The sequence below is a fragment of the Ochotona curzoniae genome, unplaced genomic scaffold, assembly GCF_017591425.1.
Source record: "Ochotona curzoniae isolate NIBS_2020 unplaced genomic scaffold, NIBS_Ocur_1.0 contig_4148, whole genome shotgun sequence".
NCBI lineage: Eukaryota > Metazoa > Chordata > Mammalia > Lagomorpha > Ochotonidae > Ochotona > Ochotona curzoniae.
The window spans coordinates 1,521,277-1,545,438 of NW_024466146.1; the positions used below are offsets into that span (position 1 = coordinate 1,521,277).

The 24,162-nt window shown below is 35.9% G+C and overlaps 1 protein-coding gene across 4 annotated transcripts in view; it reads left to right on the forward strand.

The window, feature by feature from the left end:
- The window catches only part of NBEAL1 (neurobeachin like 1), a 155,093-nt gene extending 131,601 nt beyond the window's left edge, over nt 1–23,492 (forward strand). For all 4 annotated transcript variants that reach the window (XM_040984461.1, XM_040984463.1, XM_040984464.1 and 1 more), the window contains 11 exons: nt 1,013–1,110; nt 5,527–5,643; nt 8,274–8,363; nt 9,937–10,046; nt 10,381–10,553; nt 11,455–11,549; nt 13,982–14,098; nt 14,478–14,639; nt 17,794–17,942; nt 19,774–19,909; nt 22,544–23,492. In XM_040984461.1, coding sequence (XP_040840395.1) covers nt 1,013–1,110; nt 5,527–5,643; nt 8,274–8,363; nt 9,937–10,046; nt 10,381–10,553; nt 11,455–11,549; nt 13,982–14,098; nt 14,478–14,639; nt 17,794–17,942; nt 19,774–19,909; nt 22,544–22,645 — 1,349 coding nt within the window. In that variant the 3' untranslated portion in view covers nt 22,646–23,492. The remainder of the gene's footprint in view (nt 1–1,012; nt 1,111–5,526; nt 5,644–8,273; nt 8,364–9,936; nt 10,047–10,380; nt 10,554–11,454; nt 11,550–13,981; nt 14,099–14,477; nt 14,640–17,793; nt 17,943–19,773; nt 19,910–22,543) is intronic.
- The last annotated feature ends 670 nt before the right edge of the window (nt 23,493–24,162 follow it).

A 24,162-nucleotide genomic window follows, 5' to 3' on the forward strand; every position in this document is an offset into this window, starting at 1 on the left:
GCCTTGCATGCACCAGGATCCCATGTGGGTACTGGTTCAGGTCCCAGCTGCTCCACCTCCCATCTAGCTCCCTGTTTGTGGCCTGGGAAAGCAGTCGTGGATGGCCCGAAACCTTGGGACCCTGCACCCTCATAACAGAGCCAGAGGAACCTCCTTGCTCCTGGCTTTGAATCAGCTCAGCTACAGCCATTGTGGCCACTTAGGGAGTGAACCAGTGGACAGCAGATCTTTCTCTCCTCCTCTCTGTAAATCTCACTTTCCAATAAAAATAAATATATCTTTAAAAAAAAAAGTTTGGAAAGGCAGATCAGATTTAAGGAGAGGTGCAGCAGAAAATCCTCTGTCCACTGGCTCATTTCACAAACAGCCACAGTGGTGAGAGTTGGGCCAGTCCCAAACCAGGAGTTTCTTCCATGTCTCCCATGTGGGTCCCAAAGCTCTGGGCCACTCTCTACGGCCTTCCCAGGCTGCAAGCAGGGAGCTAGATTGTAAGTGGAGCATCCAGGACACAATCCGGTGCCCACATTATAAGGAGTTATTCGAATATCTCACCCTGGACCTGGCACCCCCAACCTTTGTTTTAAGTAATAACCTAAAATTTTATATTTTTGAGTCATTGGTTAGTATTATAATTTGAGCTTAACTATCATGATGGTGACAGCTAGTTGTACTTTAAGTGTAATTTTGCAAAGGAATATCAGTTGACTTTTAATTATTTATAGAGTAAATCAATGAATAAAATCCTGTAATTTCACTCTCTCTTCTGTCTCAAATAAATACCTTTTCTTTTTTTTTAATATAAAAAATGTCTTAGCGCCAAGTAAGTGATGAAATGTACAAGTATTTAATGCTTGGAGAATTGCTATTTTAAAGAGAATTAAATTTTCACAGTATTTAGAAACTAAAGAGAATAACATTGTGTTGAAAATATAGTAATCCATGTCTGGTATGTTAATTGTTGATATGATTGTTGATTTATTTTATTAACTGAGTTGACTACTTGTGGTTTTAGGAGCTGTGGATCTGGATGCCTTGACAGATGAGAAGGAAAGAAAAGCTTTGGAAGGAATGATTAATAATTTTGGACAAACACCTTGTCAGTTGTTAAAGGTAAAGCATATAAGTTATGAACAACTTCAGTATAGAATTAAATTGCTAAGGAGTACAACTAGCAGTATTTTTAAGGATTTTAAATGTTTAAAATCTTGTTTCAGAATTATAAGTTAGAATGTAGGGAAAAAATGTTGTCACTTAAAAACAAATAGATTTAAATAACCGTTCATATTGGTGGGGGAGAAAATGAAAATATTGTAGTCAAGTTCCATATGTAGGGTGGGCATTTGCCTGCTTGTTAAGATACTGCTGAGATGCCCATGTCTCATTTTTCAGTAGTTGGGATCAAATTCAAGTTCCTTCTAAATTCCAGCTTCTCACTAATGCACACTCTGGAAGGCAGCAGGCAGTGACCACCAGTGCAGGAGAGCCAAGCTGAGTTCTCAATTCCTGGCTTTGGCCAACCCAGCTGTAACTGTTACAAGTTCCGGGGGGAATGATCCTGCAGATAGAAGATTTTTCTCTTTTATTGTCTCTTTGTCTCTTAAATAAATTAAAAGCTTTTTTTAAAAATGTAACATAGCCAATTATTGTAAGTTGCAGAAATCATTGCTTATTTAGAAATCCAGCTACCCTATGTCATTTTTAAGAGAAAATCGTGCCAATTAGGGTGTGCCATTAAAATGTATCCTTGTAGTAGAGCTTGGTCATATGCAAACTTACACGAGCTCACATCTTCCCTTAGCATTGCAAGCCCAAACTGAGTACTAAGAATCACATCACAGAATATATGAAATATAAAATAGAATCATTAAATATTACTTTTTTTTCATTCCTCCTTAGTATTATCTTCCTAATTGCACACAGATTTGGATACACAGAAGTTAATCTAATGTTTCTTTCTGAAACTGCCTCGATCTTTGTTAGTATGAATTTAAAGATGAGGAATACACAATAATATACTATACATTAAATACTTTACATTTTAATCACTGTTTTAGATAGCTTAGCTAGCCTAATACCAAATTAACATAATTTTTGAGATGATAAAGTAAAACCTCACAAGAAAATAATATCTGGCAGGACACACTGTGGTGTAAAAGCTTCTGCAGGTAAAGCTGCCACCAGCAACATCAGTGTTCCATACCGGTGCTGGCTTGACATCCAAATGCTCCACTTCCAATCCAGCTCCCTGCTGGTTTTCCTGGGATAGCAGCAGAAGATGGAGACCAAGTCCTTAGACACCTTGTAGCCACATGGGAGACTGGAAGAAGCTTCTAGTTTCTGTCCCAGCTGTGGCTATTACTGCCATTTGGGGAGTGAACCAACATAGCGAAGATCTCGCTCTCTTTTTCTTACTCTTTCTCTAATTCTACTTTTCAAAGATAAATCTTTTAAAAAGGAAAAAATAATACTGGCAATACAGTACAGAAAAAAACTTGTAAGTTTATATAACTAGAAAGTGAGTACCATAAGGTTTGCATGCATGACCGTATAACTCCAAAGTAATTGCTACCATGCTGTGTCTGAATTAGTAGCTATAAGCATTCTGTTAGATTAGATCTCTTTTCTGTGTTCTTTTCTGTGTTTATTTTGTTACTTTCTGCCAGAGATCTCTGTGTTGATCAGTTTGCACCAGTTAATTATAAATATGCTAAAGGCGGTAGCTTTCTCTTAAGCATTTTTGTATGTTTCTTGCATGTTGAATTGAAATTTTTACAACTATTGTATCAGTAATATGTCTAAACCCTAATTTGAGATACAACTTCTGATAACAGAATTTTTTAAAAAAAGAACATAAGATTCTTAAACAGATTCTGTATATTTTTTGCATTAGCTTTATTTTTTGTTCAACAAGAATATTGCTAATTAATTTTTTGCTGCCTTAAAAACATATAAAAACTCAGTCCTTAATTTAAAATGAATTAGGGCCTGGCATGGTGGCCTAGTGCCTAAGTCCTCACCTCAGACGCACCCAGGGTCCCATATGGCCGGCAGTTCTGATCCCAGCAGCTCCACTTGCCATCCAGCTCCCTGCCTGTGGCCTGAGAGGCACAAAATTAGGGGACCCTGCACTCACGTGGGGGACCTGGAGGAGGTATCTGGCTCCTGGCTTCGTACAGGCTCAGCTCTGGCCATTGTGGTCACTTGGGGAGTGAATCATCAGACGAAGGCTCTTCCTCTCTGTCTCTCCTCTTCTCTGTACATCTGATGTTGCAATAAAAATAAAATCTTTAAAAAAAAGAAAATGAAATAAATAGGGCTGTCATTATAGCATAGTGGATTAAGCTGCTGCCTGTACTGCCAATATCCATGAGTGCTGATTTGTGTCTTGGCTGCTCTTCTTCCCACCCAGCTCCCTGCCAATGCGTCTGGGAAAGCTGCAGATGACCTTAGTATTTGAGCCCCTATTACCCAAACGAGAGACCTTGATGATGATCTAGGCTAGTAGCTTCAGCTGGCTCATCCCTGGCTATTGCAGCAATTTGGGTAATGAACCAGCAGATAGAAAATTTGCACTCTGTGTGTCTCCATCCTGTAACTGCTGTTCAAATAAATAAATAAGGCTTTTAAAAAATATAAAACAAAGTGAATAATTATCATGAGCTAAACATTTAAGTACTTTTACATCACAACAAGTAAGACTTTCATTCCGCATTTTAATTGTATTTAACTGTATTTGTCATGTGATTCATATGCATAAGAATTCAGCGATTCTATGTTCTGAGATGAAAATTAAGACATTAATAATCTATTTGAATAGATTATCTATACTTTGATTTTGATGGTATTGGCATTTCAATCTTGTTTCAGAAATGAAAGATTTAGCCAAATCATAAATTTGTAACAATGCGTTTAAATTTACAAAATGTTTATTCAGCAGCTACTGTGTTTCAGATAATGTTGTAGGTGTTGAAAATCCAGAAATGAGAATGACTTAGGTATGATTTTAAGATGAACTGTAAGAGCCAGTGTTGTAGTGTAGCAAGTAAAGCCATGCATGACACCAGCAGCCCGTTATGAGTCCTGGATCATGTCCTGGCTGCTCTGCTTCCCATCCAGCTCCCTGTTAATGGCCTAGGAAAAGCTGAAGATGGCCCAAGTTTCTGGGCCCCTACACCCATGAGGGAGACTTGGAGGAAGCTACTGGATTCCAGCTTCAGCCTGGGCCAGCCCTGGCCATTTTGGACACATGGGGAGTGAATCAGCAAATGAGAGGCCTTTCTCTCTCTCTCTCTCTCTCTCTCTCTCTCTCTCTCTCTCTCTGTCTCTCTCTCTGTCTCTCCCTCTCCCTGTACATCTTTTAACTGAATAAATAAATGTTAAAGAAAATAGTAAAATGATGAACTATATCGTAGAGTGAACAATTGTCCTTGTGGTTATAATATGGGTTAAGATGCTGGCGTGCTACATTGGACTGTCTGGTCTTGAGTCCCAGCTCCAAGCTCCTGCTTCCTGCTTGCTCTTTCCTGATGGTGCAGACTCCAGGAATCAGAGGAAATGGTTAAAATATTTAGTTTCCTGCCTCCCATGTGAGAACCTTCCTTGTGTTTTTGGCTTCCAGCTCCCAGCTTTGAATGCATTTAGGAAGAGAACCAACAGACGGAGCTCTTTCTGTCTTTTTTGTAGCATAATTCATGAACAGAGACACCAAGGTCTTTAGCAGGAAGTAGCTTTTTATTATTATGCCAGCATAAAAGACTGATCTCAGAACCCTCAAAAAGAGTATTCCTTTATGTGTCTTTTTAACTTTTTTGTCTCTCATTTATGGTTACATACATTTTTGCTTGGATGTCTTAATATTCTGTGACAGCTATGGGAATTGATACAAAACTCTATGTGTGTACATAATTACTGATAATATTTTCCAGTTTCTTTTGGAAATATTAGATATACCAATAATTCTTCCTCATGCATACTGAACTATACACTGTTTTAGCATCATCTAATACCATTGCTCTGTGCTGAGGGGCCTGGGCTGATTCAGTTGGAAGCAATTGGCTATATTTTGTTCCCAAGATAAGCCTTTTTTTTTTTTTTTTGAACTTTGGGTAGCCCGCTGTAATAATCTGTTTCTCTTCCTGCTTCTCATACATAAAATGTTTTTTTGAAGAGTCCAACAGCTAGTTGGGGAAGGCAGAACATAGTAACTGTATATAATCCAATATAGGAAGAAATGAATACTAAAATGGGTAGTAAATAATTCACCAAGGAAATAAAAACAGAAAAGAATGATTAATTCTGACTTACACATTCAGGAGAGATTCCATTAGTAAAAACTTTGTAGTAGAATGGGTTTCCACAGACCTGAAGATGAAGGTTGGTGACTCTGCTGAGGGAATAGCAGGAAATTACCAACAGTATGTCGTGTGTCACCCTTTGTTGCTGGAGTTCAGTGTGTGGGAATGAGCCAAGCAAGAGATGTGTCAATACAATTATTTAATGATTTTTTTCCTGAAAATTATTTTGAAGGAACCACACCCTCCTAGACTGTCAGCAGAGGAGGCAATACAGAAGCAGACCAAATCTGACACTTCAACCTTAAACCTATTTCAGCACCTTCCTGAACTCAAGTCGTTTTTTATAGAGGTAAAATCCAATTGGGTAATATCAGAAAGTTTGCTCTGTGAATTCTGCATGCCTTACCTTGATTTCATTCTTTTTTGGATTATTTACCCCAAAATAGTGAATTATTTTGTAATAATCTTGTGGACCTACAAAAAATTTTTAGCGAAAATGTTGCTGTCCAGTGGTACTCTGAGATGTTTTTGCTGGTTTGTTTTTTTCTACTTCACATTTTTTTTAAAAAAGAAACCATAATTGAATTTAAGATGCTTTTTGTGACAATTGAGGTTACATGTAGAAGGAGGTTATACTTTGATAATTCTTAATTAATGACACCCGCTTATCTATAAAATATATCACAATAAATCATGTGATTAATTGATACTGTCAGAGGACTAACCAGGTTAAATATGAGTAGTTAATGCTGTGATTGAAAAAGTCCCTTTCGATTCAAACAAAAAATTCAAATATGAGTTGGGTTTGTGGCCTGAGGATTGTGATGCCATTTAGGACACCTGCATTTCATATCAGAGCCTCTGAGTCCAAGTTCTGGCTCTGCTTCCCTTCCTGCTTTCTGCTAATGCGTACCTGATGGGGCAGCAGGTGGTGGTTTGGGTACTTATAACCTTACCACCCACAACAACAACCCACACTAATTTGTAGGTAGGTGCCTCTTTCCCACCTGGCCCAGCCCTAGCTCTTGTGATCATTTGGAGAATATGCTAGTGGATAGGAGATGTTTGTCTCTTTCTACCTTTAAAATAAAATGAAACTAAATAATTTCTAAAATAAGTGTTTTAATATACATACTGAATGATTTTGAATAGTTCAGACTATTATGAGCTACATTCATATCTATGATTAAAACAAAAAAATGAAGATTAAAAAGTTACTAACTTATTTAGAATACTGTAGAGATGTGTTTAGAAAAATATCCTCTCATATATTATATCAGATAGCAAATATTCTGGGTTTGTCAACTAAGGCAAAGTCAGTGTGGAATGTAGGTATGTGTGTAACCACCTGAGATGTAATAGCTTAGCTTATTCATCACCTACAAATAGGAATTGAAATGGATTTGTTCACAAGCTGTAGTTTGTAAATCCCTGCACTAGGGCACCAGCATGAAATGTTTCTTAGATTCTATAGCATAGGAAAACATTATAGAAGTTCTTGATGATTTAGTATAAAAATCTACTAAGGTTTATAACAATTATGCTATTATAATGAATTTTATATTCACATGAGTAGTGTTATGAATTGAATATTTTTTAAAAGATAGAAAAAATGAATATCACTCTTTTCCTAGATTCATGCCGATTGAAGAGGTTATTGTTTAATAATACAAACTGTATAAAGGATTGATTTCTGGAAGTGCCTAAGACAGTTCCTTAGAACTCAGCACACATTGAAACAATACTCAGATTCCAGAAGAAAAGCAGGTGTTCAGCATAAACCAAATTGCTTATGCAGAGCATCTAAGCGTAATGAGCTAGACTTGTTATTTAGGGAAAATTTTGTATCATTATAAAGAACATATTTGTGAGCCAAGACAGCAGCCTTAGCTCTGCTGTGTTAACTCTTTACTTGCACGTAAGGCAATCCATGAAACCCCATCTTACCCATAACTGATTGGCCTGCAATACTGTTGTGTGATGCTGATAGAACTGTTTTATTGTATCTAATCATGAGACAGAGTACACATTTGCACTTCTCTGTGCCCACCATATCACTGCAGTAGCTCTCCCTAGGAACAGGATCTGGAACAGGATAATAAACACACAGTAGTATCTTTGAGTACCAGTAAATTGTTAATCCCATTTTATCATCATGAGACATGTTTCCGCATGCATTTACATGAAGTAAGAAGGCCTCTGTGCATTGCCTCTTCATAATATTAAAATGGTAAAGAAAGTGTGGTAGTGAAAGCAAAGTTTTAATGAATGACTTTTTGTAGACACCATTTTCATTTATCCTTTCTTAAATTCAGCTCATTAATTCACATTATAAGGAGAAAAGATAAACACTGATTTTTTTCAATTTTATAAGTTGAAGCACTCAGAAAAAGTCCTGGTGCATAATATATACCCAATAATAATGCTCTCATTTACCTAATGAGTTGTAGGGATAATTTTTGAGCTGTTAGTCACATTGACAAAGTGAATTCAAAGCATTGTAGTAAAATAATGGCAGGTGTTGTCTGAGAACTACATTTACTCGTGCTTTTGTGGCTTTGTGGGAGGCACATCACTGAAGGGAATATAACTAGTTTTCTTTTTTTATAGTTATACTCATAAGGAAATTTCTTTAAATTATAGCGATTTTTACCATTTGACTTATTTGAGAAGTATATTCATAAATGGTCTGTTTTCTATTTTATGTCCCAATCAGGATAGTAAGGGAAAAGGACAGCTCCTAAAACACTGGCATTTTTGACATGATCCCTGATCTTAGAAATAGAAATCAGAAGTTTCAGGTCTGCCATCCAAATGCATTGTATAGTGCCTTCTCCACATCTGATAGTAAATGATTATTTGGTAGAATGAAAGTGCCGTGCTATAGAATCCATCATTATTTAAAGAGATAGAAATTGTCAGTTACTGTACCTAATCCATTTAAGCAGAAGCAGCCACTAAGCCTCTTTTCTTTTATAGGGTATTAGTGATGGTATTCCACTCTTGAAGGCTGTTGTCCCCAAAAATCAGTCACGTTCCTTTATGTCCCAAGGCAGTCCTGAGTTACTGGTAAGTAGTTTTATACCATTTGCATGCTATGTATGTATATATACATGCCCATGTATATGTTAATGCATACATGTTATATGCAAATCCATTAGAAATTACTAGAAAGAGAAAAAAAATCTTTTGAATAGTAGAGAAAATTTTGTGGGAAAGTTAACCTTAGTCTTGGGCCTGAAGCAGTAGCCTAGTGGCTGAAGTCCTCACCTTGCATGAGCCAGGATCCATAATGGGTGCAAATTTGTGTCCTGGTTGTTCCACTTCCCGTCAACTCCCTGCTTGTGGCCTGGGAAAGCAGTGGAGGACGGCCCAAAGCCTTGGGACCCTGTACCCGAGTGGGAGACCCCGAGGGAGCTCCTCGCAACTGGCTTTAGGATAGGCTTGGCTCCGGCCTTTGTCGCCACTTGGGGAATGAGCTACGGATGGAAGATCTTTCTCTGTGTCTCTCCTTCTCTCTGTATGTCTGACTTTCCAATAAAAATTAATTAATTAATTAATTAATTAATTAAAAAATGAGCACATCTGCAAATTTATCTTCTGTTTACATAGTTTTAACATTGTTATTGTAATTCTAAAGTTTATCTGAAAAAACACATAGTAGTAACCAGGAAATTCTATATTAGAAAAGCAGGAGATAGCATCTTATATTAAAATTTATTATAAAGTTGTAATAATGATCTTGACAAATAATGCAAAATATACTAAAATATACTAAAATATACTAAAGTATGCATATGGGGTGAGCATTTTATTTGAATTTTTCATTTAATCTCAAGTCCTGTGACATATGTTTTATTATTATTTACCTCTATAGATAAGAAATTAAAATTCAGAGAAGTAACTTATCCAAGAGCATAAATCAGCTTGCCAGAGCTAGCTAGTAGGAGATCTGGGACTTTTACACCAGACCTACGTCTAGATAATTCATATTTTGTCACTTAGACATGCTATAAATGGAAGCTAACACAGCGAGTAGTAGAGAATTCAGAAGCATGCCTGTTGTAATGCCTGCTGTCTAGAAAGATATGCAAAAACAATGTTTTTTGCATGGCAGAATTCTTGTAACATTCAGTTTTCATGTCTTTTTTAAGTTACCTGAATTTAGTGGAAAGGCTCAAACTACTTTTTTTTATAATCAAGATAGTTAATAATTTTTCATTTTTTTGTTTTGTCTTTTGTCTTTTTGGTTAATAGCTTTTCATTTTGACAACAATATATGCCCTAGGACTGTCATTATAGGGACACTTTTCAGTTCTTCGTCTCTCTTGTATTCTGAGTGATACATATATTTATGCGCCTCATTTTTCTAATAATACTTTTCCCTGAAATTTTCTGACTAACTATATATGTGCTAATGATGTTTGAGAAATTTTATGAGGAAAAAATGATCATACTAGATATTGCATTTGACAGCTTTTCTTATAATAACATTTAGCACTTTATCCATTTAAAACTTTCTTAATGAGGTCAAGATTTAAGTATACCATACCATAATATTCCCAAAATAATAATTGATGACCTCTTGTGCGGCTGGTCATTCTATACTATTCTCTTTTTGTCTTCATCTGTTCCTTTCTAGGTAACAGTGAGCATGAATTACATTATTGGGACACATGGATGGCTACCTTATGATAGAAACATTTCTAATTACTTCACATTCATCAAGGATCACACTGTGACAAATCCAAAGTAAGTAAATCAATGTTTAAGTCAAAGCAGCTTCAAGATACAGTACCTCACTGCTAGGAAAAAACAGCTGCATTAGTTTATTCATGTCCTTCTCCTCCTCCTCCACTGTTACTCTACTGATTCAAGTGAATTAATGAACTTTTAAAAAATTATGAAGAACGTTAAGAGTAATGTATTTCCTAAAGTCTTTGTTATTTAGTAATAGGCATTCCAAACAAATTCGGGACTCTTTTTTTTTTTTTTTTTTTTGTTTCTGGAGAGATTTTGTGAGAGTAGCTATTGATACAAGTAACCTTTTAAGGAAAAATCTAATATTATTTAATTGTGTTTACAGAACTCAGCGTAGTGTCAATGGTCCTTTTGCTCCAGGGCTGGAAGTCACTTCCAAATTGTTTGTAGTATCACATGACGCGAAGTTGCTCTTCAGTGCTGGACACTGGGATAATAGCATCCAAGTGATGTCCCTTACAAAAGGCAAAATTATTTCACACAGTATCAGACATATGGGTAAGCATTGACCTTTATAAAGAAAACTGAAATTTTATGACTTTTCCAACTAAAGAATAAGACATATTCCTAGAAAAGAATATTAAAATTTACTTTTGAAGCTGACTTTTTGGTAGTACAATATTATAATATTGGAGGCATAATAAAGGACTGTTTAAGTTAAGTGTGTCCTCATAATGTCTAGAAGATGCTAGTGCTAAGTCTTTTTAAAATTGACTTACAGAAATAAGAATTTTAAGGCAAAGTGTAACAATTGTGTCAAAGTAAGACATCAACTGTTTGGTGTACTAACAACAAAGTTGGAAAAAGAGAAAATTGCTGAAGATCTTCGTCTCTGTCTCTCCTCCTCCTCTCTGTATATCTGACTTTCCAATAAAAATAAATAAGTCTTTCAGAAAAAAAAATACTGAGTTTTTTTCCCCAGAAAGCCCATTAGGAAAGGGAAATGCAATCTACTGCTAATTCTGTGCCCCAACCCCTACTGTGTTACCTGGCTCAGCAGTTGATGATTTATTAAGGATATTTTTTATATTGTAAATTTGTATCATAATTTGTACTATGTTTATTAAGTTTGCATTTTCCATAGTCTTAAAGGATTTGGGGGATGAAAATGCAGAGAAGTTTATGGGAATTAATTAAGGACCCATTTCAAACCCTCAAACAACCTCAAAAATTCTAGTAGACATTCCTCAGGTCCAATGTCTATTGCTTATTCATCTCAAGGGAAATTTTCCTACGTGTTTTTGACATTGCCAGTTTCCTGCGTCACTCTTTCCCAGTATCATTCCTACCTTCCTCCCTGATGGAATAACTGATTAAATAATAGCTTGAATATTAACTTTTTAAGTTGTTGTTAATGAAAAAATGAAGCCATGTAATTGAATTTCTTTTTTTCTTACAGACATTGTGACTTGCTTAGCTACGGATTACTGTGGAATACATTTGATTTCTGGTTCCAGAGATACTACATGTATGATTTGGCAAATAACACAACAGGTAGTCACACATTACATCTTTTTGTTTAGACCTCCCTAAGAAAACATTGAAGTATTTTAGTAAGTTAATATATCTCTCTATACTGTGAATAATTGTTTCACCTATTCTTTTTTTTTAAATTTATTAATATAAAGAAAATTCTTGTACGTTTCATAAAATCAGTTCCATGAAGACAACCACGCTTCCCTCACTCCCCTGTTCTTCCCTCAGAATCTCTCCCACTTCCCTCTCTTCGTCCGTTCTTGTGAAGGCATGCTTTTAATACGCTCCACCTTCGCAGGCATATTTCACCACTAATCATAAAATTCAACAAATAAGAAGTAAGAAGACCACACTTCCACTGAAGTATTACGATGAGCTAAAAATGTTACTCATATCCCAAAGTGACCATTTCCTTCCTTTGCATTAGTTCTTTGTATTCTAAATGAGCTACTGCTCTTCAGAAAAAAAAATACAGTATTTGTCTTTTTTGAGGCTGGTTTGCTTCACTCAACATAATGATTTCAAGTTGCATCTGTCTTTTAGAATTTCATTCTTTTTATGGTTGAGTGATATTCCATAGTCTGTGTATATGTGTGTGTATAATAGAGCAATTATTGAACTTCTCTGACTTTTTTCAGATTTTCATTGAAGTGACCTTACTATTTTCTGTTTTAGTAAAGAGTTTGCTACTGGGTTTCACTAGTTGTGTTTTTTACATTTCAGTAGTTAAAGAGATAGTAGAAACATAGTAAGAATACACATAGAAAGCAGTTCCATAAAATAGCTCAAAGATGAAATGATAAATGAGAAGGGGAATTATAAACGATCAGAGGTTAAAGCTAATACTGTCACAAATATAAATCTAAATATGCACAAAAGTTAAGAAACAGATTTTAGGGCCCGGCACGGTGGCACAAGTGGTTAAGGTCCTCGCCTTGCACGCCCGGGATCCCATATGGGCGCCGGTTCTATCCCAGCAGCCCCGCTTCCCTTCCAGCTCCCTGCCTGTGGCCCGGGAAAGCAGTCAAGGACGGCCCAAAGCTTTGGGACCCTGCACCCGTGTGGGAGACCCGGAAGAGGCTCCTGGCTTCAGATCGGCATAACATCCGGCCGTAGCGCTCACTTGGGGAGTGAATCATCGGACGGAAGATCTTCCTCTCTGTCTCTCCTCTCTGTATATCTGCCTTTCCAATAAAAAAAATAATAATAAAAATAAATTTAAAAAAAAAGAAACAGATTTTATATGATTACAACCAAATTAATGATGAGGAAGAGAGTTTTGAAATAAAGTGAGAACAAATGAAAAAGATTAAAGCAAGGGCATTGGGAGGGACACATGAGATTTAACCAGTTAGAAAAAGAATTAATAACCATAAGAAATTCAAGACACGGGCTGGGCTGGCATTTTTGTAGTACAGTGGATTAAATCACTACTTGTGGCTCACATCACAGGAAGGAATGCTGGTTTAAGTCCTGGCTGCCTTGTTTGTTTGTTTGTTTGTTTGTTTGTTTGTTGCAGTTGATGACAGTTGAGATATGTTCATAGCCCTGTGCGTGGGTTCAAGGTATAGCTCCAAATCTGATCCTAGCTCCCGGCTGATGGACACCTTGGGAAGCAGCAGATGGTAGTTTAAAATCATGAGCTCCTACCCTCCTCATGGAGACCTAGATTTGAGTACTGGGCTCCTGGCTTCGAGGGCCAGCCCCAGCTACTGCAGGCATTCGGGGTGTAAAGCAACAAATGGAAAATTTCATTCTTGCTGAATGTGTTTTACGTATCCATTTCTTTCTCTCTCTCTCTCTCTCTCTCTCTCTCTTTCTCTCTTTCTTTCTTTCCAAATAGACAAACAGATTTTCCAAAAAGGGTCCTGGAAAAATTAGGCCAAGATTATCCACTTGAGACAAATAATGAATTGGGAATAATTGAAAACAGTTTGCAGTTTGGGCATCCAATAGGAAACACAAATATTTCTATGCTTAGACACACTCTGGATAACTATTGTGTATAGACAGTGCAGCATTAGTTTGTGCCTACTAGGTATAAGTGCAGTATAAAAGTTGTTATATATATATAGAAAAAAGTAGGGAGCAGCATAGTGGCGAGAACTTCCTTCTGTGGTGCCGGCATCCCGTGTGAGCACCACTTCATGTCCTGGCTCCCTACTTCCCAACTAGCACTCTGCTAATAGGTCTGCGAAAGCAGTAAAAGATGACTCCAGTGCTCCTGCCATCCTCACAGAGACCAGGAAGAAGGTCTTGGCTTCATTTGTCCCAGCACTGGCCATTGTGGCCATTTGGGAGTGAACCAGCATATACAATCTCTCTCTCTCTCTTACTCTCACTCTCTCCTCCTCTCTTTCTCTGTAACTCTGACATCAAAACAAATAAATAAGTGAAATATTTAGGTAGCAGAAAATTCCTTTACATATGCTTTTCTATTTTAATATTAGGGAGGTGTTCCTGTTGGCTTAGCTTCTAAACCATCTCAGATTCTTTACGGACACACCGATGAAGTATTAAGTGTTGGCATCAGCACTGAACTAGACATGGCAGTGTCAGGATCAAGGGTAAGATTTCACCTTTAAAAAAATACTAATTATGTTTTCTACCAAGTCAGCAATGTTTATATCTTAAAAAGTTTTCCTAAGGCAACTTGTTAAAATGTAGAAATTACTTACAATGTATGTGTAGGAGTTTGCAAAAGTGAAGAAGTATAAAAGAAAACCTGACTGGATTCTTTTTCTGGATTTTAGCACTATTTTTTCTAGAAGGGAACATTTATGAAATAAATTACTATTGTGAATTGGAAATTCACAATTAGTGTTTTCCCTAAAGGACATTGCATTGTTTTTAATAAATCTCAGATTTGCTGATTTTTTTATCCAATCTACAATTTTTTTGTTCTTTTTCTTTGTCTTTTCTTTTTCAAATATTTCTGCATGCCAGGATGGCACTGTGATTGTTCATACTATCCAGAAAGGCCAATACCTGAGGACTTTACGGCCACCTTGTGAGAGTTCTCTGCTCCTGACCATTCCCAGCTTGGCTGTGTCTTGGGAAGGACAAATTGTTGTCTACTCCAGCATTGAAGAAAAGACCACCATCAAGGTATGCAGCATTTTAATGCACTTGGGATAAATTATCAATAATGCATGTTTCCCTCTCATATTGGGGATATGAAAAAGCAAAGAGCATTCTATTTTTTTAAAAAATTGGATGATTTTAATAAAATTAACTATTCTTTTATCTGCTTTGAAAATTGCAAAAAATGCATCAGAATTTCCTTTTATTGCAGTTCAAACATTTGAAAACAAGATTACTTAATTGTCCACCCAAATTATTATGCTCTAGCTGAAGTCTCCAGTGTTTTCTTTACATTCCTTTCCGCAAGTTACTTTTGTGTTTCAGTTGTTGGTGCTGGGTTCCATCTTGTTGACTCTGATCTTGTAAAGCACATAGGTAATACTTGAAAGCTATTGGTGTTTCTCTGGGTCTAATTAAAAAGGCAAAAAAGAAATAAAGTAAACTAAATACGTTTAAACCGGAACAGTCATTTTGGAGTAGCAGGTAAAGCTGCAACCCATGTTGGCGCTGATCTGTGACCTGGTTGCTCCACTTTCTGATCCAACTCCTTGCTTACGCTCCTGGGAAAGCAGCATAAAATGGCCAAGTGGTTGGGCCGCTGCACCATGTGGACGATCCAGAAGAAGCTCCAGACCCATGGCTTTGGCCTGGCTTAGTCCGATTGTTGTGGCCATTTTGGGAGTGAACCAGGAAATGGAAAATCTGTCTCCATCTGTTCCTTTCTCTGTGTAACTCTGACTTTCAAAGAAAAATAAATCTTTAAAAATAGAGCAAATAACATACAAACAAACATAAAACCTGGAATGGACAGACAACAACAAGAAAAGCTTAGAATCAGACAGGAAATGGTCAGCGGGGATTCACTCATACCTCACTAGGTGGGACACAAATATTAGTTACGCCTCACTGGGGTACTGGGGATTTCTCTGCACACCCCTCCAAAAAAAAAAATGTTCTATACCTAAACTGATGACACATGTCTTGCTAGAGTTATAAGCCAGTTCAGACCATCCGAAAAACAACCAAGTTCAGCAAAATCATGCTTCAACACTATAAACAGCTAAATAGTAAAATGAAAATAGACACAAGACAGCTGAATAGTAATCTATAGCCATTTTGAGGTGTATAGAACCCGGTTGAATATATACCAAAACTGAAATGTCTATGAAGAAGTCACAGGATGCAGTTGAGAACCTGCATTTTCCTATTAACATATTGGTTAATCAATACCATGTCAATTAATGCCATAATGTTGCAAATTGTTGATGCTATGTTGGGGCTTTTAATTGATTGGGACGATATTTTGCCGGCTTTACCTTCAGACCAGAGATGGTCGCACCAAGAAATCATTGAACTCACTAGGATAATAAGATGCTGGACTTTATGCTTGGTAAATACTTCCAATGAAAGAACCTCAACTGAATTTGAACTGTGGTAATGCAGCAAGGTGGAGAAATCCACCATGGGGAGAGGGTTCAGGGAGCGGTGGGGGGAATAGCAGTGCCCATAACACTGTGTCACATAATGCAGTACAATTAATAAAATAATAATAATAATAAAGCAAATACATTGGAACTACAAATTTTGTATAAATTCTGATATCAAGGTAGGAAGAGCAAAACATCACAGCAAATATCATAGGTTATCAAAATTACTAGTGTACAAGTCTATCTTACATAAAATAAATTTATTTATTTGCAAGAACTGTATACTAAGGCTTATTCCTAAACCAACTCTTTATCATAACTCGTTCCTATCCTAGCATTATCTGGAGGGTCCCTTCTGTGAAACGGAGAGTAACCACAGCAGCATCTGAAAGGCTCAGGTCCTGATCCTCTTTGTACTCCCTTAAGACCAAGGTCTCTGTGTTCTTTTTAAGCTAGGAATACACATTAACAGGCATCTCAGCATTGCCAGTCTTTCTCTCCGCTCAGATAAGAGTGTGCTTATTCTATCTTCTCACTTCTCTCGTGCTGTTGTGTTGAATCATCTTATCCAGAGGAGGGGAATTTGCTTGTAGAGCTGAAAGTCAACTACCAAGGTCATTTGTTGTGTTTCTGGATAGCCGGAATGAGATGCTCAATCCTGAGATATATCTTCAGTGAACATTCAAAAAGACAATGGGGCAGAGGCTGAGTTAAGCATTTTTGCTAGGTCTTTAGCAGTCTAGTTACATGTAGTAAGTGTTTGGCTCTCAGGGAAAGCATTGTTGAACTTGACATACCCCAGCAACCTGGAAAGAACTAAGAACCCAGGACAACCCTAGAAAAACCAGCTTGCACTACAGAGACATCAAATGAGCCAACCCAAAGCACATATCCAAAAGAGGATGTTTTTCCTTTCAACATTCAGTTGCTCTCTCTACCATTAGACAGATTTCTACCACCATATTGGTATTGCCTTTCTGTTTCAATTTAGGAATTCTAATAGGCCAATAGTTTCTCATGAAGTGGGTATTCATAAGCTTAAGTTGAAATGTTAGCTAACTTAAATTCTTTTTGCACAAGGAAGTGAATGAGCTAATAAGCCTCAAGTTTTATGTTTATTTTCTTTCAATAATAAAGATTTAGAAAATTTTTTAAATTTTTTATTTTATTTATTTTATTTAATTGCTGGAAAGGCAGATATACAGAGAAGAGGATATATAGAAGGATCTTCCATTTGCTGAATCACTCCCCACTTGGCTGCAATGGCCAGCCAGAGCTGAGCCGATTTGAAACCAGGAATTTCTGCTGGATCTCCCATGCATATGCAAGGTCCCAAGGCTTTGCTGGGCAGTCCTCAACTGCTCTCCCAGGACACAAGCAGGGAGCTGAATGGCAAGTGGAACAGCAGTGACATGACCTGGTGCCCATATGGTGCCCACTAGGCTATCAGGCTGAAAACTTAAGTTTAAGAGAATATTTTTATTTGTTTGTTTTAATGACGTAGGGACTTTTTATACTGGATGAAGCTTTAATTTTTCTTTTGCATGGAGTGAAATGTCTTATTTAAAATTTGCTTGCCAGACTGATTTGAAATCATTTTAGCAATATATGACATTTTCTATTTAAATATTACCATGTTTTTATTTCAGCATCTTAAACCAAGTAGCCATTGTTATAATCACAGCTTTAATTGACAGTATAAACCTGTTTTCATTTGAGGCAATTCAATTTTCCTAATCAATTCTTCACAGGACAAGAATGCATTGCATCTGTTTTCTGTAAATGGCAAGTACCTGGGATCTCAAATCCTGAAGGAACAAGTATCAGATATGTGTATAATTGGAGAACACATTGTCACAGGCAGCCTACAGGGGTTCTTGTCGATAAGAGATCTCCACAGGTAAATACTAAAAATGACTGAAGTAGTGCTTTGAAAAAGGTGGTAGTGCTTCCAGCCTAGAGTGAACATGAAGAATCTAATATTGCTAATTCTTTTGGTTTATCATTTATTACAAAATATGCCTCTCAATGACTGTGAAATAAATTGGAAAACGTTTATATTCCTGGACTATTTAATGTGTGAATTTTGCGTATTTCCAACCACAACTTAAAAATTATTTTAAAAGTATGAGGACCCAGCAAAAAATGCTTATATTACCAAGCCTGGATTATGGATTTGGAAGTTTGTCCACATTATAGTTAGACTTTGATGAATGCGGATTGCTTTTTTTTTAAATTGCTGCAAAATACATATTTTAGGGTTAATATACTTGTGCATATATCTGTAGCTGCGTGTATAAAATTGGTCGTGGAATCTTGTTATTTACTTGAGTGAAGGAGAGGAAAATCTAAATGATGGGTATGTTTTCAACTTTGATGTTCTTGTTTACTATTTTTAGTGTATAAAGCACTGTCATTTCATAGGTGCCCTACATACATTGTTTTCTTCCCTTCATACGCTGTAACTATGTGGATTCCCCAACCTGTCAGAAAAAGCCTTACTTGTAAATTCCTAGTCAGGGTATTTTATGCTATTGCTTCCATATTGGGTTCCTTTTATCCAAAAATCTCCTGTCTTTTATATTTTCTACCTTATTTTTGTTGTTCTTTGTTGAATGATGGAGCATTGAGTCCCCATTCCAATCCCATCTTTCCCAGTTTCTTTTTTAAAGTTTGGTTTTTGGGAATACTGTTTGGAAAATTTCAAGTTATAAAAGTTTACCCTGTGACACAGTTTTTTATTTTCTTAATGAATAATCATAAGCATTTTTTCTTTTAAGATTTATTTTGTTTTATTTTTTAATTGGAAAGGCAGATATGACAGGATAGACAGACAGAAAGATCTTAATCTGCTGGTTTCCTCTCCCGATGTGATCATAAATAATTAGCCAATTTGAAGCCAGGAGCCAGGAGCTTCTCCTTGGTCTCCCATATGGCCCCAAGGCTTTGGACCATCCTTGACTGCTTTCCCAGGGCATAAGCAGGGAGCTTGATGGGAATTGGACTGCCAGGATACAAACCAGCTCCCGTATGAGTTCCTGGCATGTGCAAGGTATACAAGACAAATTTTCAAAACGTTAAGATCTGAGTAGTCAGAGGAGACTTGATGAAAGCTCAGAAACGAAAATAAAGGTCGAAGGTGGTGTGGACAGTATTTAGAAAGTGGGAAGGGAAGATTTGAGAAAATAAAGTTTGGGCAGCAGTGAGTACAGTTTGTGCTGTACTTGATTTCAGGGATAAGATCAAGGCAAGACCACAAATGTCCAGTTATAATCTGTGGACAGGAATCTGGTTAATATCCACACAAAATCCTACCTGTTTGTTTCTTTATCTTGTCTGTGACTTCTCTCCAATCTCCAGTAACTCTTTGTCAAGGAACAGACAGGAATGCTTTGTTGAGGTAAATTATGAAACAGAAAATTTGTTATAATAGATTGGGAAGTTGAAGAAACAGATTTAGATTGTCTGGGGAATAACCAAGCTTTTATATGGTTGCTTTATTGCTGTTTGATCTTATCACTACCTGGTTAGCAGAAAAACAGATACTGACAGTGAAGACCTCGGTAATGCTGTAAATGTCACCCCTTACATGAGTCAGTTCTGCTTCCTGAGCATACATTCCACAGCTGTAAAATTAGAAATCAGAGCCAGATCATCATTTTCCAAATGTAATTTTTGTGGATTCAATATTAACACATCTAACTATATGTGTTTTTAAATTTCTCTTCTAGTTTGAATCTCAGCATCAACCCATTATTCATGAGGTTGCCTATCCATTGCGTTTGTGTGACCAAAGAACACAGCCATATCCTTGTAGGCTTAGAAGATGGCAAATTGATTGTAGTAGGTGTTGGAAAGCCAGCTGAGGTAAAACCTAGCATCAAGAATACAATTTCTCGTACTGCTGTAGATTTCTTTGGTTCTTCTGTGTTGCAAATGATTCTAGTCGCCATCATGGATAACCCCATTACATAAATTTTATTTTTCACAAGGCAGTAAGTGAAAAGAAAGAATAAACTATCACTCAAGAATGTTCTTATCGTTATATAATTGAAAGCACACCTTTGGTAGTTACCATCTTCTACTTATTATCAGAAAATTCTTTTTTTCAAAATCTAGATTCAAGACCACTACCTGGATTTTTAGTATATCAAGCCTATATAAAATGAAATGCAGTCTCAGTAAAACTATTGATTTTTTAAAAATAGGTAGCACAACCATAATTCAGTTTTCTCTTATAAAACCATAATTTCTTATTTGGAACTACAAGTATTCTCATAGAAGGTGATTATTTTCAGTGTTTTTTTGTAATAGCTGTAAATGCCACTGATTTATTAATTACTTAGTATTCAGATATCATTAATCTATTCCTAGGAAAATGTGGTAGCTATCCTCTAAGTAATTCAATGATTTACCAAAACTTTAATAATACAGAATTAAGCAGTATAATTTTTGTAGTCATGTTTAATCTTAGAAATCTGATATGACACTGGGAACAGTCATTTCAAGAGAAGAAATTACTACCATATTGTCTTAAAAACATTTGTTTTATAAATATTTTAAGATTTCTTTAATCCTCATAGGTTTTTTTAAATAGAAATGTTTTTAATTTTTTTTGTTTTCCATGATATAGCTTTGGAGATCTAAGGGCTCAACTTCCCCATCCCTTTTCTTCTTCCCCTTTCCCCACTCCTGTCATTCCCCATCCTCCATCCCCCGCTATGCCTACCCACACCACCAGCCCACCCCCACCAAACAGAGGTGCTTTTAAAGTAACTAGAACATTGGCTTTCAGAGGCAAAAGTTCCCTGTGCAATGTCAGCCATTCTATTTCAGTATTTCCAATTTATTTTAAGTATTTTAAGCATGATTTCACATTCAGTACTGAGTTTCTTGACTAATGTATTTTCCAAATATGTGCTGCCATCCTAGCCTCTGCTGATGCGCTGCTTAAGTAAAACCTGTATTTAAACTTTATTCATTAGGTGCATTTCATGCTCTCATTTGTTCAGGTGTCTTTAAATTTGCCTGCCCTCCCTTACCTTAGGTAAATTTGTCAGCTTCTGAGTTTACCGAAAAAATTTTAAGTTACCATTTTTTAAATTTTGCTTTTAAATTAGAAAAAAACTCATTAAGTAGTTTTTTATAGGCCTAAATTAATGTTCTGCATTATTCATCAAATAAATTTGATTATTTTTCATCATTGAAAATTTTATGTAGTCTTTAACACATACAAGCTGAATTGTGTAAAGACTGGGAAAAAAAGCATTTTTCCTTTATATCTTGAATATTCTGTAGCTAATTTATTAATTTAGTTAGACTTGCATAATTAACTTATAGTTCATTCTATAAATGTGACAACCCAGAATATGATATAGATCAACATTCAGTTATGGAAATAGGCATTTTTTCAAGATTTATTTCTATTTAAAACATCAGAATCTTGATTAATGTGTATTTTTAAATGTACCAGTTTATTATTCTGTCAGTGTGAAATTCATGTTTATAAATAAGATGGCAAGATTATGGAAATAATGTTTCAGAAAATACATCTGGAAAGCAAGCATGACAAAATTACTGATCTCTTTATATAAGGTTAATCTTTTATCAGTCCTGTAAGAGCATTCTAGAAACTTTACCATCAAGAAGAGATGGTGGCAGCTATGGGCTTTGGGGCACAGTTATTTTCAGAAGTCAGTTGGATGCTAAAGTCCATATGACAGAATTGTTTGAAGTCCTAGTGGGAGCCCTGGCTACTCCCTTCTCCCAATCCAGTTGGAAGGGAATAGGTGATGGTGCTGGGCTACCTCCCACATGTGTGAGACCCAGGTAGAATTTCTGACTCTTAGCTTGAGCCTAACTCAGCCGTGGCTATTAATTGCCCTTTGGAAGTAAAGCAACAAATGGGAGATCTCTCTGTGTCTCTCTCTCTTCCTTTTAAATAAATAGAATTAATTAACAGTAGCTATGTTGTGCTTGGTGACAATAATTATAGCAAATCACATGAGGTTTTATGCACTCAAACACATGTAAGCACTTTTCAAGAACATTATTATCTAATTCAATTAATATTGATTGTCTATTGGGAAGAGTGGTAGGTGGTACATATTTGTTACAGAACAAAATGTGGTTCTTACCTCAAAAGGTTTATGCTATTTTTGTTTTCTAACACTCTTTTGCTAGGTAGAATGTTTAGAATGGTTTGTTTTTTAAATCAGAATTGTTGGTTATATAAAGCAGAGGTGACTGGTGATTTGGATGTGCTTGAGACATTTTCAATTTGCTCGTTGGCATTAGACCTCCTTTTTCATCCGAAAGACCTAATCAATGTAGAAACCCTTCTTTGTTATTAATGAAGAAGCTTAAGAGTTTTAATGATTAAGCTAACAAAACCTGTCCATTCTACATTCTACAAAGTGATTGTCTTATATATTCATTCTTTTCTTTCTTTCTTTTTCTTTTTGTTTTAATATGTTTGTTTCTCTGGATTATCTTAAACAGATGCGTTCAGGTCAACTTTCTCGAAAGCTGTGGGGATCCAGCAAGCGGCTCACCCAGATTTCAGCTGGAGAAACTGAATATAAAACTCAAGATTCCCAGTGATTGTTGCTTCCAGCTTCTGTCATGGTTAACGTGATTTATTCCTTTGTCGCTTTAACACATATTTCAACTCTGAAATGTTTTAGTGCTTTTATTCCTGAAAACCATCTAGGGATTATAATTTGGTACGATACTTAAAAACACATAGCTATATTATTATCAGCTTTTAAAATTTCTGATTAACATTCATGAATCCAGTCTTATCAGCCCATTACTGATCTATACCAAGATAGATTTAAGAAAATCATTTGATTCAATTTAGTAGCCCATTTCTAAAGATTATTTATTTTTTTCATTAGATCCAGTTTCAGTTTATGTATTCTAAATAGGAACATTTTAATATAATTCTTGTAATAAGAAAGTGAAAAAAATGAGGTAGTTCAGAGACAGGATTTGTAGTGCCTTAGTGAATCATTTTCTTGTTCACTGATCACCATTACAAATATGCATTCTTGTATTGAATTTCTAGTTGGATATATATTCAAAGGAACCTGTGGCATACTCAAGTTTTCAAAACTCAGCAAAAGTTCCAAGTTGATGTGTTAAGATTAAAACAAGAGCACTGAAACTGATGGATTGGCTCATTATGTTACTACATGGTGTCTTCCTATGCGTACTGGGATGTATTATCTATTACAATAAAAGATGAATAGGGAACAGAGAAACTAGAGATACATTTTTACATAAGTATTTCATTAATGGCATAACTGTAAAATGCTGATTTCTGTTTTGACCATGAGGTCCTTTAAGTAGAATTTGCAGCACAGTTTACATCTGTAATGGTTAGAATCTCATTTTGTTTTGTTTTGTTTTCATTAGTGAAATCAACTATTTTGTTTTCTGAATTAGAAATAATTAATTAACAATTATACTCAAATGTTTTACTTTTCAATTCACTTATCCATCCCATTGATAAGTGAATTGAAAAGATGGGCATAATTTAAAATAATTTAGGAATAGTTATTTCATAAAAAATCTACTTATTTCATGTTGAGTACAACTTTTAGAATTATGGCCTATTCTGTCATATAGTTAAATGTTGCAGTATGCTTGTACAAGATTTTAAAGTGAAAGTCTGATTGATTTAGTTTGGAATTCAAAGGTGTTTGTTAAAGCTAGTTTTTGTTTATCATCTTTTCACTTAGGTCAGAAAGTTTTACAACCACCAGTGTCATTAATCTGAAATTCTGTGGGTTTGGAAGAATTCATGAGTCCTTGAAATTGTGCAGAAACTTGTATGTTAATTGTATTTTTAAGAAAGAATGATTGCATGGCTTCCTGGAATGCATCTGTGTTTCCAGAAATCAAAAGTTTTCTTAAACCAAATTTCCTTCTCAGTGAAATCTTGGAGGATTTCTCTCAGCACAGTTTCTTTTTTCTATTGACCCTTTATCATCCTGTGAGTGAAATGAAGGATTCTTTTGGGGGGAACTTGTGAATAGATTTGATTTGTTATGAGTCAGGGCTAATATAAATTATGGAAGGATTATCTCTCTAGTGAATTAAAATCTTGTTTTATT